This window comes from Salvelinus sp. IW2-2015, unplaced genomic scaffold, assembly GCF_002910315.2.
Source record: "Salvelinus sp. IW2-2015 unplaced genomic scaffold, ASM291031v2 Un_scaffold1063, whole genome shotgun sequence".
NCBI lineage: Eukaryota > Metazoa > Chordata > Actinopteri > Salmoniformes > Salmonidae > Salvelinus > Salvelinus sp. IW2-2015.
Window position 1 is genome coordinate 47,856 of NW_019942713.1, and position 16,647 is coordinate 64,502.

At 43.4% G+C, this 16,647-nt stretch overlaps 1 protein-coding gene across 1 annotated transcript in view; it reads right to left on the bottom strand.

The window, feature by feature from the left end:
• The window catches only part of LOC112069637 (glutamate receptor ionotropic, kainate 2), a 59,239-nt gene that overhangs the window by 36,152 nt on the left and 6,440 nt on the right, over nt 1-16,647 (bottom strand). The window contains exons 4-7 of the mRNA XM_070438634.1: nt 10,561-10,674; nt 7,183-7,302; nt 6,440-6,526; nt 5,322-5,545 (exon numbers count right to left, since the gene is read on the bottom strand). Coding sequence (XP_070294735.1) covers nt 5,322-5,545; nt 6,440-6,526; nt 7,183-7,302; nt 10,561-10,674 — 545 coding nt within the window. The remainder of the gene's footprint in view (nt 1-5,321; nt 5,546-6,439; nt 6,527-7,182; nt 7,303-10,560; nt 10,675-16,647) is intronic.

Below are 16,647 nucleotides of genomic sequence, written 5' to 3' on the forward strand. Positions count from 1 at the left end.
CACTGTAGTAACCTGGTATATTTATGTTTACCAATAGATGGCAGTATTGACTCAAGACGGGTTTGCTTTCCGCTATCCGTAGCTATTTTCTATGTCTGCCTATATTACCATGTATAAGAAAGCTTCAGGTAGTTTTAAGCCAGGTGCATAAGATAATGTAAAATCTAAGTTACAATTAGACTAAACCGTACGTAAGTCTCATGAGTCGTAATTCTAAGAAGCCTTTAAGGATACTACATATTTGGCGATGAGGATAACTATGGAGAACTGCGTTGGATTTTTTTTGCCACTAAGTTAACGGAGTGTTTGGCGTGCGACGCGGGAGGTGAGACTCAAGTGAACGTGGAAGATTCTGAAGGTTGATTCCCTGGATACGGTAGGACAAATTATTGACTGTGTGAGGGGAGAAACAATCGGAAAAGATGGCTTTGGCAACAATAGGCTCGCTACCACCATTTGATCCTAAAAATCAGGAATGGGAGGAGTTAGTTGAAATAATGGAACATTTCTTTGCTGCTAATGAAATAACTGATGCCGCTAAACAGAAATCCATACTCATAAGCGTTGTCGGTGCACAGACGTACAGCTTAATGAGAAAACCTGTTGAGCCCAGATAAACCAGGAGAAAAGTCATTCATAGATTTAGTCGAACTATTAAAAAATCACTTCAAACCCAGTGAGATAGTACAAAGATTCAAGTTTGATTCACGCATTGAAAACCTATCGAATCAGTGGGGAATATGTGGCTGAGTTGAGAAAACTAGCATTGGACTGTAACTATGGGAATACATTATCGCAAATGCTACGCGATCGGCTGGTGTGTGGGATTAATGATGACAGGATACAAATACGATTGTTATCAGATCCTAATCTCACGTTTGAGAATGCACTCAAACTGGCCAGGCCATGGAGTCCGCAAATAGAAATGCACTGGATTTGCAGACAAGGGGCGCAACTGCGTGCCATACAGTAAAAGAGAGCAGCGCTGAGCGCGTAGAATTTCAAGAACAGAAAGCCGTGGTGCAGCAGCCAATAGAGACTGTTATCGTTGCAAAGGCAAACACGCAGCGTTTGACTGTAAATTCAAACACGGAAAGTGTTATGCCTGTGGGATAATAGGCCACATTGCGAGGGCGTGCCGCAATAAAAAAAAGCCACGGGCTGCAGAAAAGAGGACGGACAGAAAACCGAATACCTCCAGACGCTCTAGCTACCGCTCTAATCAAGTGAGAGAAAGTGAAAGTGAGTGCGCAGACGCAGAGCAGCATTCTCAATGTACAGTGTACAGGGGCGAATATGAAGAAGGTGCGCCTCTCTCATGATGGACAGTGGGAGCAATTACAGGTCATGCACTCTGAGAGAATGCGCTCATCGTCTTTGAATCTCCCCTTGCGATCGTGACAGAGTGGGAGACTAATCCGGACGCTAATAAGAAATCATGCTATGCCCTCAGACGAACCATCAAACAGGCAAAGAGTCAATACAGGATTAAGATTGAATCCTACTACACCGGCTCTGACGCTCAGCGGATGCGGATGTGACAAGCAACACTGAAGCATGTATGGGAGCACCAGCTGTTCTGGATGACTGTGTGATAATGATGTGAGCAAGACCTTTAAACAGGTCAACATACACAAAGCCGCGGGGCCAGACGGACTCCCAGGACGTCTACTCAAAGCATGCGCGGAGCAACTGGCAAGGGTCTTCACTGACATTTTCAACCTCTCCCTGACCGAGTCTGTAATAGCTACATGTTTCAAGCAGACCACCATAGTCCCTGAGCCCAAGGAAGCGAAGGTAAAATGGCTAAATGGCTACCGCCCTGTAGCACTCACATCTGTAGCCGTGAAGTGCTTTGAAGGGCTGGTCATGGCTCACATCAACAACAGCATCCTGGATACCCTAGACCCACTCCAATTTGCATACCACCCAAACAGATCCACAGATGACGTCATCTCAATCACACTCCACACTGCCCTTTCCCACCTGGACAAAATGAACACCTATGTGAGAATGTTGTTCATTGACTACAGCTCAGCGTTCAACACCATAGTGCCCACAAAGCTCATCACTAAGCTAAGGACCCTGGGACTAAACACCTCCCTCTGCAACTGGATCCTGGACTGATCCTCAACACTGGGGCCCCTCAGGGGTGTGTACTTAGTCCCCGCCTGTACTCCCCGTTCACCCAAGACGGCGTGGCCTAACATGACTCCAACACCATCATTAAGTTTGCTGACGACACAACAGTGTCATGCCTGATCACCGACAATGATGAGACAGCCTATAGGGAGGAGGTCAGAGAACTTGCAGTGTGGTACCAGGACAACAACCTCTCCCTCAATGTGAGCAAGACAAAGGAGCTGATTGTGGACTACAGAAAAAGCCGAGCCGAACAGGCCCCCAATAACTTCAACGGGGCTGTAGTTGAGCGGGTCGAGAGTTTCAATTTCCTTGGTGTCCACATCACCAACGAACTATCATGGTCCAAACACACCATGACAGTTGTGAAGAGGGCATGACAAAACCTTTTCCCCCTCAGGAGACTGAAAAGATTTGGCATGGGTCCCCAGATCCTCAAAAAGCTCTACAGCTGCACCATCGAGAGCATCCTGCCCGGTTGCATCACCGCCTGGTATGGCAACTACACAGTATCTGACCATACGGCACTACAGAGGGTAGTGCGTACGGCCCAGTACATCACTGGGACCAAGCTTCCTGCCATCCAGGACCTCTATAATAGGCGGTGTCTGAGGAAAGCCCATAAAATTGTCAATGACTCCAGTCACCCAAGTCATAGATTGTTTTCTCTGCTACTGCATGGCAAGGGGCACCGGAGCGCCAAATCTAGGACCAAAAGGCTCCTTAACAGCTTCTACCCCCAAGCCATAAGACTGCTGAACAATTAATCAAATGGCCACTGGCATATTTACATTGACACCCCCCCTCCATATGTTTTGTACACTGCTGCTACTCACTGTTTATTATCTATGCATAGTCACCTCACCCCTACATACATGTCCAATTTACCTCAACTAACGTGTATCCCCACACACTGACTCGGTACTGGTACCACCCTGTATATAGCCTCGTTGTTGTTATGTTATTGTGTTACTTTGTATTATTATTTATTTTTTACTTTAGTTTATTTGGTAACTATTTTTCTTAACTCGTCTTGAACTGCACTGCTGGTTAAGGTCTTATAATTAAGCATTTCAAGGTAAGGTCTACACATGCTGTATTCGGCACATGTCACAAATAAAGTTTGATTTGATACGAATATACACACACACACACACACACACACACACACACACACACACACACACACACACACACACAGAGCACAGACAGGGGACATGCCGAGTTCCACACAGAATAACAAAAGGATTCCTCTGCCTCTTCTCCTCCTCTCCTCTTCTCTCATCATCCTCCTCTCCTATCCAGGGTCACAATAACCCAACAGGCACCCTCCTATCATCTGTCTGCTGGATTAAATTACTCGAGCCAGCTTTATAGATCGGTTTCTTTATTGTCTCAGGGCATCTGAGGAGAGGTGTGTAAGAGAGAGAGATAGAGAGAGAGATAGTGTGTGTTTGTGGTGGACATTGTGCGGCAGGCCCACGTTCGCCAGCGGTTACAAGGAGACAGTGTGTGTGTGTGCGAGACGAGAGAGCCTGAGGTGACACTGTGACATGTACTTATCTAGTGTGTAAGCTGGCGTAAGGAGCAATTACATGTTTACATGTAATGACAGGGGCCTTATTGAGAATGTCACATGCGTCGTCCAAGTTTTCTGTGATATATTTTGCGACTGTATACGTACCTATGATTGAGAACACCCTCTGAGTGAATCAAGAAAGAGTCAAGAAATAACAAAATGTCGGAGGAAACAGTTTAGGAACATGAAAAAATTGAATTCTGACGATTATAGGAAAATAAGTTACTTCCTTTTAGCCCTTCAGATGTGGGTGGAATGAGCTTTTAAATCCTTAGAGATCGGAGGTTTTACTGTTTTGCTACTGACATACCTCCGTCTATGGCTACACTGCCGATTCTATTTCTAGGGGATTAAAGAAAACACCATCCTTCACATATAGGGACTTAACCAATCAATCTGTTTGTAGGTCAATACTACAATTATGAGAGAGCAAGTTGACGCCTGGGCAGAGATCAGTACATCAGACTTAGAGCTATTGCACATCAACACCCATATGGAGGAGAGAGAGGAATAGTTATCTGATAAAGAAGACTATAGTATGGGCAATATTGGTGTGATTTCCTGGGTTCAAACCCAGGTTTCCTTAATTGCCATAGCACTGTTTAAGCCTGCTGAGCTAAAGCCTCCAAGACCAAATCATCATGTTTCAAGCAAGGTTATTCATCACTAGAGTGTGGTTAAGGACGTTTGTTATAATAAGTGAATCTGTTATAATAAGCACACTTTCATACACACACAAACATGCTTGTACGCAGACAATGTTGCAGTTATATCTGAGTTCATTTGACTGTGTCTACTGTGTAAACTTAAAACCGTGTAAAGGCCACATTGAAAACATAGAGAAACTTACCCAACATACCTTTGATAAAGATGACAATAAAATAAGTGCATATTCTGAACCAACTTAGGTGACAGTTGTTGCCTTCCTTTCAGGTGATCAAAAGGCCAGTAACATTTGGAAAACGTATATTAACCACAAAACTCTTGGGGTCAAACCGAAGAACAATCAACAGCTGGCACACCAGAGTTCTGGGGTTAATGAACCCTTTTCTACATTAGCAAAGGCTCCAGGGGAATTCTACCAAAAAGCGGGCAACATTGGGCATCGGATGTCATAATGGCGTCATATTGTTGTTGTAAACTGCTTTTATGGATGCAGAAACGTCAGATTACAACCACCATTTTGCAACCAGAAAAATAAGTCTTACTCTACTTATAATAGCTGTATAAACACACTGTACTCAGCTCCATAACACTGAACAAACCAATATATAACCAAAGGCCGGGCAAGGCCATAGGTTACTTATACAGTGCTTTAGCTCTACCTCACTCGATTGTTTCATATTTCCCTCAGTCTGGGGTTAAGCCAGGGCATGTCCACAGCACTTTACATAAGATAGCTTTACATGAGCTTGAGGGCATATGTACTGCCTCAGTCAGCCGGACTTAATTCACACACTGTCAAAGCTTTCCTGTGGGGCATAGAGTTTGTTTCACAGGTAGAATAACTTCACACTCTGGGCTTGTGCTCGTATCGTAAGACGGAGAGAAAAGCCGCTGTCTGGTTTGGGAAAGCGAGCGGTGAGGGATGGCATGTTACCTGGCTATGACAAACAGCACACAACTGACACCCAAGTAAGCCAGCAGAATATACATCCAGATATCGGGTGAGAGGGGGTTGAGGAAGGAGAAGACACCCGGGTTGGTTCCGTTGGGCTTGCGGTAGAGGATACTTATCCCCAGGGTCATGAAGGGCTTSGAGAAGTCGATGACCTTCTCCCTCACGTAGGTAATGGCCAAAGGAGCCACCACTAGGTCTGCTTTCTGTGGACAGAGATCGGGGAAGGAATTGGAGTCCACCAATCAGAAGCTGTGGTATCACATCAAAACCAATCATTTTAGGACATACATTGGGAGGTTGGAGTAGTCCACCAATTAGGGGATATGGTATCAAATTAGAACCGATACAATTTGGACATAGATTGTGGGGTGGAGATAGTCGACCAATCAGGGGCTGTGGTATCACATTAGAAACTGGGGCTTGCAAGAAACTATCAGATATAGGATCTCCTCTCTGTCAACACTTTGACCAGTCATTGAGAATGTGTGGATCCTGGAAGGACAAGGGAAAATCAGTGAAGTCATTTAAACTAGGTTGTTATTGTAAATTAGTTTAGGTCCTGGATGCTGATTGGCTGAAAGCCGTGGTACATCAGACAATATACCACGGGTATGTCGCAAAAATACTTGTTTACTGTTCTGTTTATGTTGGTAACCAGGTTGTAATAGCAATCAGGGAGTTTGTGGTATATGGCTAATATACTGTGCCACAGCTAAGGGGTGTATCCAGGCACTTCACTTCGCGTCGTGCCTAAGAACAGCCCTTAGCCGTGGTATATTGGCCATATACCTCACCCCCTCTGGCCTTATTGCTTGAATTTAAAACTTGTTCTCAATGACTTACCTTGCTAAATAAATATGCAATATGAGAAATGTGCAAGACTTGGTGAGAACTGGGAAGTCAAAGGACTAAAAAGCGTCCTTAGTGTAATTGGTGTAGACCCAAACAGACCCTATAAAGTCAAAACCTCTGGACKTATTCAAAGCCCATTGTCCATTGTATCCACTATCTGCCAAACCGTATCCTCATCACCACGGCAACACACCAATAACCACCACGGGAACCATGACAGTACACTCCTCCACTCCACTACTCACGTGGTCCATGAGCTCCCTGACCATGCCATTCCACTGGCCCGTGCTCTCCTCCAGCGCCCCATACTTTCCGTCCTCCACCAGGTGCACCTAATAATAATAACAGTGATTTTTTGTATTTTTCTCCCATTTTCTCCCCAATTTTCGTGGTATCCAATCGCTAGTAATTACTATATTGTCTCATCGCTACAACTCCCGTACGGGCTCGGGAGAGACGAAGGTCGAAAGCCATGTGTCCTCCGAAGCACAACCCAACCAAGCCGCACTGCTTCTTAACACAGCGCGCCTCCAACCCGGAAGCCAGCCGCACCAATGTGTCGGAGGAAACACCGTGTACCTGGCCCCCTTGGTTAGCGCGCACTGCGCCCGGCCCGCCACAGGAGTTGCTGGAGCGCGATGAGACAAGGATATCCCTACCGGCCAAACCCTCCCTAACCCGGACGACGCTATGCCAATTGTGCGTCGCCCCACGGACCTCCCGGTCACGGCCGGCTGCGACAGAGCCTGGGCGCGAACCCAGAGACTRTGGTGGCCCTAGACCACTGCGCCACCCGGGAGGCCCATAACAGTGATATTAATTATAAAAGTAACAACGACAACAAGAAAAATTATATATGCCATTCAGTAGACACTTGTAGTAGTATGTGCATTCATTTTCATACTGTTCCCCCATGGAGATCAAACCCACAACCCTGGCTTTGCAAGCCCCATGCTCTACCAACTGAGCCACATGGAAAAACACTCACCTCATAGTGAAAGCCCAGGATCCCCGAGAGCTCGCGGAGCAGGTCGATGCAATAGCCCTCGAAGCGGTCGTTTCCGTACAGCGGCTTGTCGGACTTCTTGAACATCACATAGGGCTCCACCTGTTAAGGAAAGATGGGTGTGGGAGGGATGGGGAGAAGGTAGAGTGAAAGAGGGAGGAGGAAGAAAGGAGGGAGAGGGTGGAAAGGGGGAGAGAGGCYGAGAGAGGTAGAAAGGAGGAAGAGGCAAAGGGAGGGGGTAAAGACAAAGGGAGGCGGTAGGAGGCGAGAGAGAGGTAGAGATAGGGATGAGAAAAGACAGATCATAAAGCAGAGCAGGACGGCAACAAAGAGTGGTAAAAAAGGACAAGAAAGAGAATGATGTCAAAAGAGAGCAGAGAAAAACATACATCATACTCCAGCTATGGGGCAGCAGGTAGCCTAGCGGTTAAAGTGGAACTGACAGCGTTTTAGAAAGCTGAAATTATATTAAAATCTGTATTCAGACCCCTTCCCTTTTTCCACATTTTGTTACGTTTCAGCCTTATTCAAAAGGATTGTGTCAAGGCACAGATCTGGGGAAGAGCACCATGTCTGCAGCATTGAAGGACCCCAAGAACACAGTGGCCTCCATCAGTCTTAAATGGAAGTTTGGAACAACCAAGATTATTCCTAGAGCTGGCCAAACTAAGTKATCTGGGGGAGAAGGGCCTTGGTCAGGGAGGTGACCAAGAACCCAATGGTCACTCTGACAGAGCTCCAGAGTTCCTCTGTGGAGATGGGAGAACCTTCCAGAAGAACAACCATCTCTGCAGCACTTCACCAATGAGGCAATGATTGTAGAGTTGCCAGACGGAAGTCACTCCTCAGTAAAAGGCACCGGACAGCTTGGAGTTTGCCAAAAGGTACCTAAAGGACTCTCAGACCATGAGAATCAAGATCTTTTTTTTATTTTTTTATACATTGTCTGACAAGCAAGCACTTGGATATGGTCATTTTCACGTTTTCATACTTTCATAAAATGTTTGGGGCTGACGAAAGTAAAGCATTGCTGAAGATTCTATAGCAATATAGAGTGGGAAAGCGGTTGTGCGTTTGGACAATTTATAGACACTGCAGTAAATAAAACCTAATAAAAACATATCAGACTGGTGCGCCATAGCTAATCAGAGCTTCAGTAGACCTATATGCATGCATTACATTTGGGGGAGAGGAGGTAACATCAAGATCCTACTACTACAAAGGGAGGCTTACTGGATATCCTCTCTAAAGACATTGACCCCTAGTGGTCTGAATATTGACTTTGATCTCAGGCCCTTCTTATGACCACATTTTCCTATATGAACAAGTCTTATAAATGTAACATGAATTTTTTTTACAGCTTATTAGCGTACACCTGACATGTTCCCCCTGTTGATGATGCTCATTATATATTAAGGTTGAACCAAAATTACATGTAACAAAAACGAAATACGAAATTATGTGAAATTGAATGAAACAATAATGTATGTTGACGATAATACGATGTACAACATTCCATTATGTTTCTATATGATAACAATAGCGTAATATATTTAATATGCCATATACTATTTTTTTTACAGTTTCACTAATTCATTTTTAATTCACTTAATCATTATGACACACCCCTCACTACTGTCATTGGTTACACTAATTGCACTGTGTGTCTACATAACCTGGTTCAAYTATTCATGACATCACCCTGAGGAAGGCACAGTGATGCCGAAACGTTGGTAAATACCCATTAAATTGCTGGGAGATTATACATGGAGTGTGCAACTTTTTTATTTTGATAGTTAGTAAGCACCTCCCACAAACTATTATTCTGGGTGTTATGCCAGCTCATGTTTTTTATTTTTATGAAATACATTTTACCAAGACAAATAATATTCTTCATGTCCTGAATTATTCAGTAGAGTCTTTCTCTAACATAGGATTAACATTATATCCAAAAAGTCGGATTTCGTAACCTAATACATCCGATAATAAGCACCGAGCTCTGTTGACAGAGCAGTGCAGCTTTCTCACAACAACTTTAGAATTTTACATGTTGTGGTGGTTGTCTGCAAAGTTGTTTCCGTGGGTCGCAAAAAGCTAAATTAGCATGACACGAGCTGAATTAAACGTAAAAGGCTTTGAAAATAAAAAGGACGCTCAGTGGCTAATTTACATTTCACCGAGATAACACTTGTTTTTGTGAGACAACTTCTAAAAAGAACAGGAATGTTGCATAAAGCAAATCACTAAAATATGAAAATAATACATGCTATGTCTCAAAATCTTACTTCTACACAACCGTTCAAAATTAGAGGTCACTTAGAAATGCCTTTTTTTTGGTCCATTAAAATAACATCAAATTGATCAGAAATACAGTGTAGACATTGTTAATGTTGTAAATTACTATTGTAGCTGGAAACGGCAGATTTTGTAATGTGACATCTACATAGGCGTACAGAGGCCCATTATCAGCAACCATCACTCCTGTGTTCCAATGGCACATTGTGTTAGCTAATCCAAGTTTATCATTTTAAAAGGCTAATTGATCATTAGAAAACCCTTTTGCAATTATGTTAGCACAGCTGAAAACTGTCTCTAACCAGAATAGAAAGAGGAGTGGGAGGCCCTGGTGCAGAACTGAGCATGAGGACAAGTACATTAGAGTGTCTAGTTTGAGAAACAGACGCCTCACAATCCCCTCTCATATGTCGAGAAACGTGCCTTTTTTCCTCGAAAGTACGTAATGTCACAATTCCAAAGCTATACGATATTACAGATAGCAAGTTAATTGTCTCACATCTCGGAAAAGATTTGTAATGTTGTACTTCTTGTTGATGAAATTCATGCTAATGTTGGGTTTTTGAGCTCGCGCCCAATAGACTACCATGCACTCCTTGTCCCAGATTCGCCCAGAATGCACCGCACGGCCCATTACCACCGTAGCATGTGCAATGTTTCCCATCTCCTCAAAAGTATATTTGCCGCTGCGAATGTCAGACTCCACCCTGTTGGGAACATCGATCTGCAYGTTGAACATGGTGAGATTGTAGACTCCTAAATTGATAGTGCAGTTTGTTTAGGCGATTTTACTTCGCCATTTTATATCGCCAAAATGAAACATTTGTTCACAAAAATGTTCAAATATTGTTCTCACATATTAGTGTTATTTAACACTGTAAATTAAATGAATGAGTTGTTTTGGGTGGATTTCCCCCCTAACATATTATTTTACCCATTTGTCGTTTTTTGATTGGGCACCCCACTGATTCAATCTCTCCTCTCAGTCGTCATGACTTCAGTGATCCTGCTGTGTGCATATGTGAGGCCGCAGAAAGAAAGAGAACTAGCCAAATGTATGTTTACCAGTATGGTGGAGACGCGGAGGGATTTGTTAGCCAGAGAGTCAGTGATGTTAGACGTCTTGCTCTTGTGGTCCTCTGTCATGTTCAGCCCACTGGGAGGGTCCCATGTTCCAATCTGTTGGGGAAACATATGATCCCCTCATATCATAAAATGGTACTGTATATGCATACACAGACAGACATGAGTTGTGAACACACGCACCAGTGGTATAAAGRCGCTAGTGAAAGTCTACACACCCATTGCACGGTCTTCACATTTCAATGCCTTAAAATGTTATCTAAAAAGGGATTACATTGGATTATTCCTACCAATCTACACAACCTACTCCACATTTTCAAAGTAAACGACAAATTATAGAACATTTTCCAAATTAATAAAAAAATATATAAATTGTATTGATGTATTGATTGAAAATACAGACGATCAACAACACTGCATTCACTCCACATTACTGGCCTGTATGGCAAAGTCTTTCATTCTGTTTGCAACAAGGCCGTTAAGTAATAAGGCAAGACAACACATAAAAAAAACATATTTTTGGGGGCATAAAGAAAAAATCCAATACAACACAAAAGCCAGGAAAGCCTGTCTTTTCAAGTATTGTGGTGGCAGCGTCGCGATATGGGTATGCTATCACCAGCAGGGACTGGGGAGTTTGTCAGGTTCAAAATAAATATGAAAGGAGCAGGGGGGCTGCAAATGTTCTTATTTTACAAGTTGGATTTGACTTGAAAATTAAAATACACAAACAATAAGAACATTCATATTTATTCAATGATATCTGTATGTATTTTGTTATGCTTGATAGTTGAGCGATTTAATTAAGCATTTTCTTTTTATAAATCGCTTTAAAAAAATAAAAAGCTACAATCCTAACTGTTTGATTGACAAGAGTGATGGTCAGGGGGGCAGAGTTTTTACCACCATCATTGGGCTTGGGGCCAAAGTATGGGTAGTGCCTCAGTGAAGGTATGGCCAGTGAAAGAGTAGATACTGTATGAGATCTAACCTCCACATCATAGAAGGATACCTGACCCTCCTCATAATCCAAAAATACTCCCACCTTCTGGGGCTTCTCTCTCAGGAGGAGTGGGACAGCYGGTTTATCAAGAGCTTCATGCTAATTTCCCATGTCTCAGGCAAATGTTTCTCTTCCTGTTGATGGACTCTTTTGTCACTCCTAAACCCCAATCAGTCTTCCCCTTGATCTGCACCTCATAGTAAAATTGCCCAGAGGAGAAGCCCTTCTTTCCTAGGACACACACACACACTCTTTTGGGGTTTTCAATGAGATTCTGTCTTCTGATTGTATACTTATTTACTGTCCTCAGACAGAATAAGAGTGGGGTGTGCTGTATCAGGGTCAGCTCCAAGTGATTTTCATTTTCGAAATCTGTTCCAAATTATTCCCAAGCATTTTTATTTATTTTCTTTTTTTATTTCACCGTTATTTAACCAGGTAGGCCAGTTGAGAACAAGTTCTCATTTACAACTGCGACCTGGCCAAGATAAAGCAAAGCAGTGCAACAAAAACAACACAGAGTTACACATAAACAAACGTACAGTCAATAAAACAATAGAAAAAAAGAAAAATCTATGTACAGTGTGTGCAAATGTAGAAGAGTTAATTAACCTGGTTAAATAAAGGTGAGATATATATATATATATATATATATATATTTTTTTTTTAATTGGGCACACAGCATGCTGCCTAGTGACTTTCTACTGTCACAGTCTTAAGCACACTGTGAGCACAGACATCCAAGCGATAAAACCTCACAAAAGTGTGCGGCGATGCAAAACTCTCCGCAGCACAAATATCTCCTACAGTCAACCCTTTAAACAACGCCCAAGACGCTGCCAGACCCATTTTGGAGACCCTGTACACTGCCAGGTAACCCTTTCCCCRTGCTGCTATATGCCAGTGGGAGAGACGCTGTTTAGAGAGTGGCCTTACTTGAGCTGGAATAGCAAAACAGACAAAAAGCTGGTACATAACTGGATATCCCAGATCCTTTCAATGTACATGCGTAAAGCGCACACCAGACACAGGGCATGTAAGTTGTTTTGCGTTTTGTGTAGAATCCGTAGGCGAGCGATAAACTCCCACTGCCATCCGTTCTTCTTGCTAACGTGCAATCGGAAAATAAAACTGATGATCAACGATTAAGATTATCCTACCAACGGGACATTAAAAACTGTAACAGCTTATTTTTCACCGAGACATGGCTGAACGACGATATGGACAATATAGAGCTAGCAGGATTTTTCATGCACAGGCAGAACAGAGACGCTACCTCTGGTAAGACGAGGGGTGGGGGTGTGTGTCTATTTGTCAATAATAGCTGGTGCGCGATGAGTAATATTGAAGAAGTCTTACGGTTTTGCTCGCCTGAGGTAGAGTACCTTATGATAAGCTGTAGACCACACTATCTACCTAGAGAGTTCTCATCTATATTATTCGTAGCCGTCTATTTACCAACACAGAACAAAGCTGGCACTAAGACCGCTCTCAACCAACTCTATAAGGCCATAAGCAAAGAAGAAAATGCTCACCCAGAAGCGGCGCTCCTAGTGGCCGGGGACTTTAATGCAGGCAAACTTAAATCAGTTTTACCAAATTTTTACCAGCAGGTCACATGTGCAACCAGAGGGAAAAAAATCCTAGACCACCTTTACTCCACACACACCCAGATGCATACAAATAGTTATATTGACTAATGTTATGTCCGGATTGTCTCTTATCCGCTTGTCGTCCCCTTAGGCCATAGTTTGTACATTTCAATTGTCATTAGAAACCACATTTGTTTAAGCAAGTCAGCCATATCAGCTATGTTTTTTTAAAAGGAAGTGAATGAGGCTGAATGAACTGTTTCGCTGCCAGACAAGGCTCCAGATGTAATAGTGGTAAGGTGTTGGGACTGCTGTTGGCACAGCTTTATGTAGACCCTTTGTGGGTTTGTGGGCACCGTTTGTAGTGCAATACATGTATTGTTTAGTGTTGTGTTGTGTAGTGGCTTTTCTGGCATGCATTCCACTTTTTGGGTTTTTGCCCCACCAAGATTTACATGCTAAAATCGCCAATGAACACACGTCTGATCAGTCCTTCAGAACAACTCAAGGAGTTTGTTGTGCTCCTTACAAATCCTGTTTTCCAGGTTCTCCACAGGGTCGATCAGCCTGTGTGTCTTCAGGTCTGCAGGGCTGGGGCTATCTGATGAGGCTGCAGGTGAGTCTCACAGTAAGAGGTCAAGTACTCCATGCATGACTTCAGGGCCTTGAGTTTCGTCCCGGTACATACATCATAGGCCACTTCTCCAGGGCCGGCATGGCTTTGGTCTGGGCTGCTTGTAGCTTTTACTTGAACTGACTTCCTGAACGAAGGAGCAATCTCAGAAATGAAAGTATTGATGCGAAGCTCAGATCTCCTGTAGAGTTTATCCTTAAACAGTGGACACTGGCACAGGCCATTACTGTCCCAGTACTTTCTGATGCAGGCCATGCAGAAGTTGTGTCCACATGAAGTGGTGACAGGCTCAATGAACAATTCCAAACAGAACACAGGATCTGTGCTTCTGACAGGAGACTGCTGGAGGATGCCATATCTAGACAATGAGTCCAAATGTGAAATCATGAAGCAATTCCTTGAATCTCTCCACTCTTGATATTATGTAGTTGATAATTCATGAGCTTATATAAAGTGTCATGAGTGTAAATGAATAACTACTATAAATGCAATCTTGATAAATGGTTTCACTAATGACTCATTTATGACGATTTCCAATGACACTGGAAATTGTCATAAATGAGTCATTAAGACAACAGGATATCCTCTACGGGATTGGTGTCCCTCCACCGGGACGGTTGAGCTAACGTGTGCTAATATGATTAGCATGACATTGTAAGTAACAAGAACATTTCCCAGGACATTAAGCAGAAAGCTTAAATTCTTGTTAATCTAACTGCACTGTCCAATTTACAGTAGCTACACTTACTGTGAAAAAATACCATGCTGTTGTTTGAGGAGTGTACAAAAAAAAAAAAATGTATCACGGAAACTGGTTTGATACATTCACCTCTGAAGGTAAATAATGTACTTACATTCAGTAATCTTGCTCTGATTTATCATCCTGAGGGTCCCAGAGATAAAATGTTGCATAGTTTTGTTTAATAAAATACATTTTTATATTATAATATAGGAACTGGGTTCTAAAGTTTGAACCCCTGCTGTTTCTGGGGTTCGATCCTTAAGGAGGAGGACAGGCAGATGCTATCGGAAAAAATAATACTTTGGTTGTGTTTATGAAGGTCTTGGGTAACATTAGAATGAGATGTATTTTTACTGTAGGTTATCTATTGCCTCATGCTCAAGTGTGGAGCTCATGGAACTGTTCTTTTGTTTGTAAAAAGTGATATTTTGAAACCTCAGAATCTGCTCTTTCTGGTGCTATATAGGAAATCAAAACATCTTACCTGCATGTGACTCTATAAGAAGATTAGAAAAAGTAACTTTTTGGTGCTTCCAACAAAAAAAAGATATCCTCTTAAAACTTAAAACAATTCTGTTTAGTCGAGGTAATTGAGGTAATATGTACGTTGGTAGAGTTGAAGTGACTATGCATAGATAATAAACAGAGAGTAGCAACAGCGTAAAAATTGGGGGTAGAAGGGGGTAGAAGCTTGGGGGTTGGGGGTAGAAGCTGTTAAGAAGCCTTTTGGAGCTCAGGTACCACTTGCCGTGCGTTAGCAGAGAGAACAGTCTATGACTAGGGTGGCTGGAGTCTTTGACAATTTTTAGGGCCTTCCTCTGACACCACCATGTATAGAGCTCCTGGATGGCAGGAAGCTTGGCCCAAGTGTTGTACTGGGCCGTACGCACTACCATCTGTAGTGCCTTGCGGTCGGAGGCTGAGCAGTTGCCATACCAGGCGGGGTGATGCAACCTGTCAGGATGCTCTCAATGGTGCAGCTGTGTAACCTTTTGAGGATCTGAAGACCCATGCCAAATCTTCTCAATCTTCTGTGGGAGAATAGGCATTGTCGTACCCTCTTRACGACCATCTTGGTGTGCTTGGACCACGACAGTTCATTGGTGATGTAGACACCAAGGTACTTGAAACTCTCAACCTGCTCCACTACAGCACCGTCAATGAGAATGGGGGCATGCTCGGGCCTCCTTTTCCTGTAGTCCACGATCCTCTCCTTTGTCTTGATCACGCTGAGGCAGAGGTTGTTATCCTGGCACCACAATGCCTGGTCTCTGACCTCCTCCCTATAGGCTGTCTCATCGTTGTCGGTGATCAGGCCTACCACTGTTGTGTCATCGGCAAACTTAATGATGGTGTTGGAGTCGTGCTTGGCCATGCAGTCATGGGAGAACAGTTGGTACAGAAGGGGACTGAGAACGCACCCCTGAAGGGCCCCCATGTTGAGGATCAGCCTGGRAAATGTGTTGTTACCTACCCTTACCACCTGGAGGCAGACCGTCAAGAAGTTCAGGATCGAGTTGCGGAGGGAGGTGATTATTACCAAGGTCCTTAGCTTAGTGACGAGCTTTGAGGGCACTATGGTGTTGAACGCTGAGCTGTAGTCAATGAATAGCATTCTCAAATAGGTGTTCCTTTTGTCCAGGTGGGAAAGGGCAGTGTGGAGTGCAATAGAGATTGCGTCATCTGTGGATCTGTTGGGACGTAATATGTATGCAAATTAGGTGGGTCTAGGGTTTCTGGGATAATGGTGTTGATGTGAGCCATGACCAGCTTTTCAAAGCACTTCATGTCTACAGACCTGAGTACTACGGGTCGGTAGTCATTTAGGTAGGTTACCTTGGTGTTCTTGGGCACAGGGACTATGGTAGTCTGCTTGAAACATGTTGGTATTACCGACTTGGTCAGGGACAGGTTGAAAATGTCAGTGAGGGCACATAGAAGTAATTTAGCTCATCTAGTAGGCTCATGTCACTGGGCAGCTCGTGGCTGTGCTTCCCTTTGTAGTTCGTAATAGTTTGCAATCCCTGCCACATCCAACGAGCATCAAAGCCAGTGTTGTAGGATTTAATCTTCGTCCTGTATTGACGCTTTGCCTGTT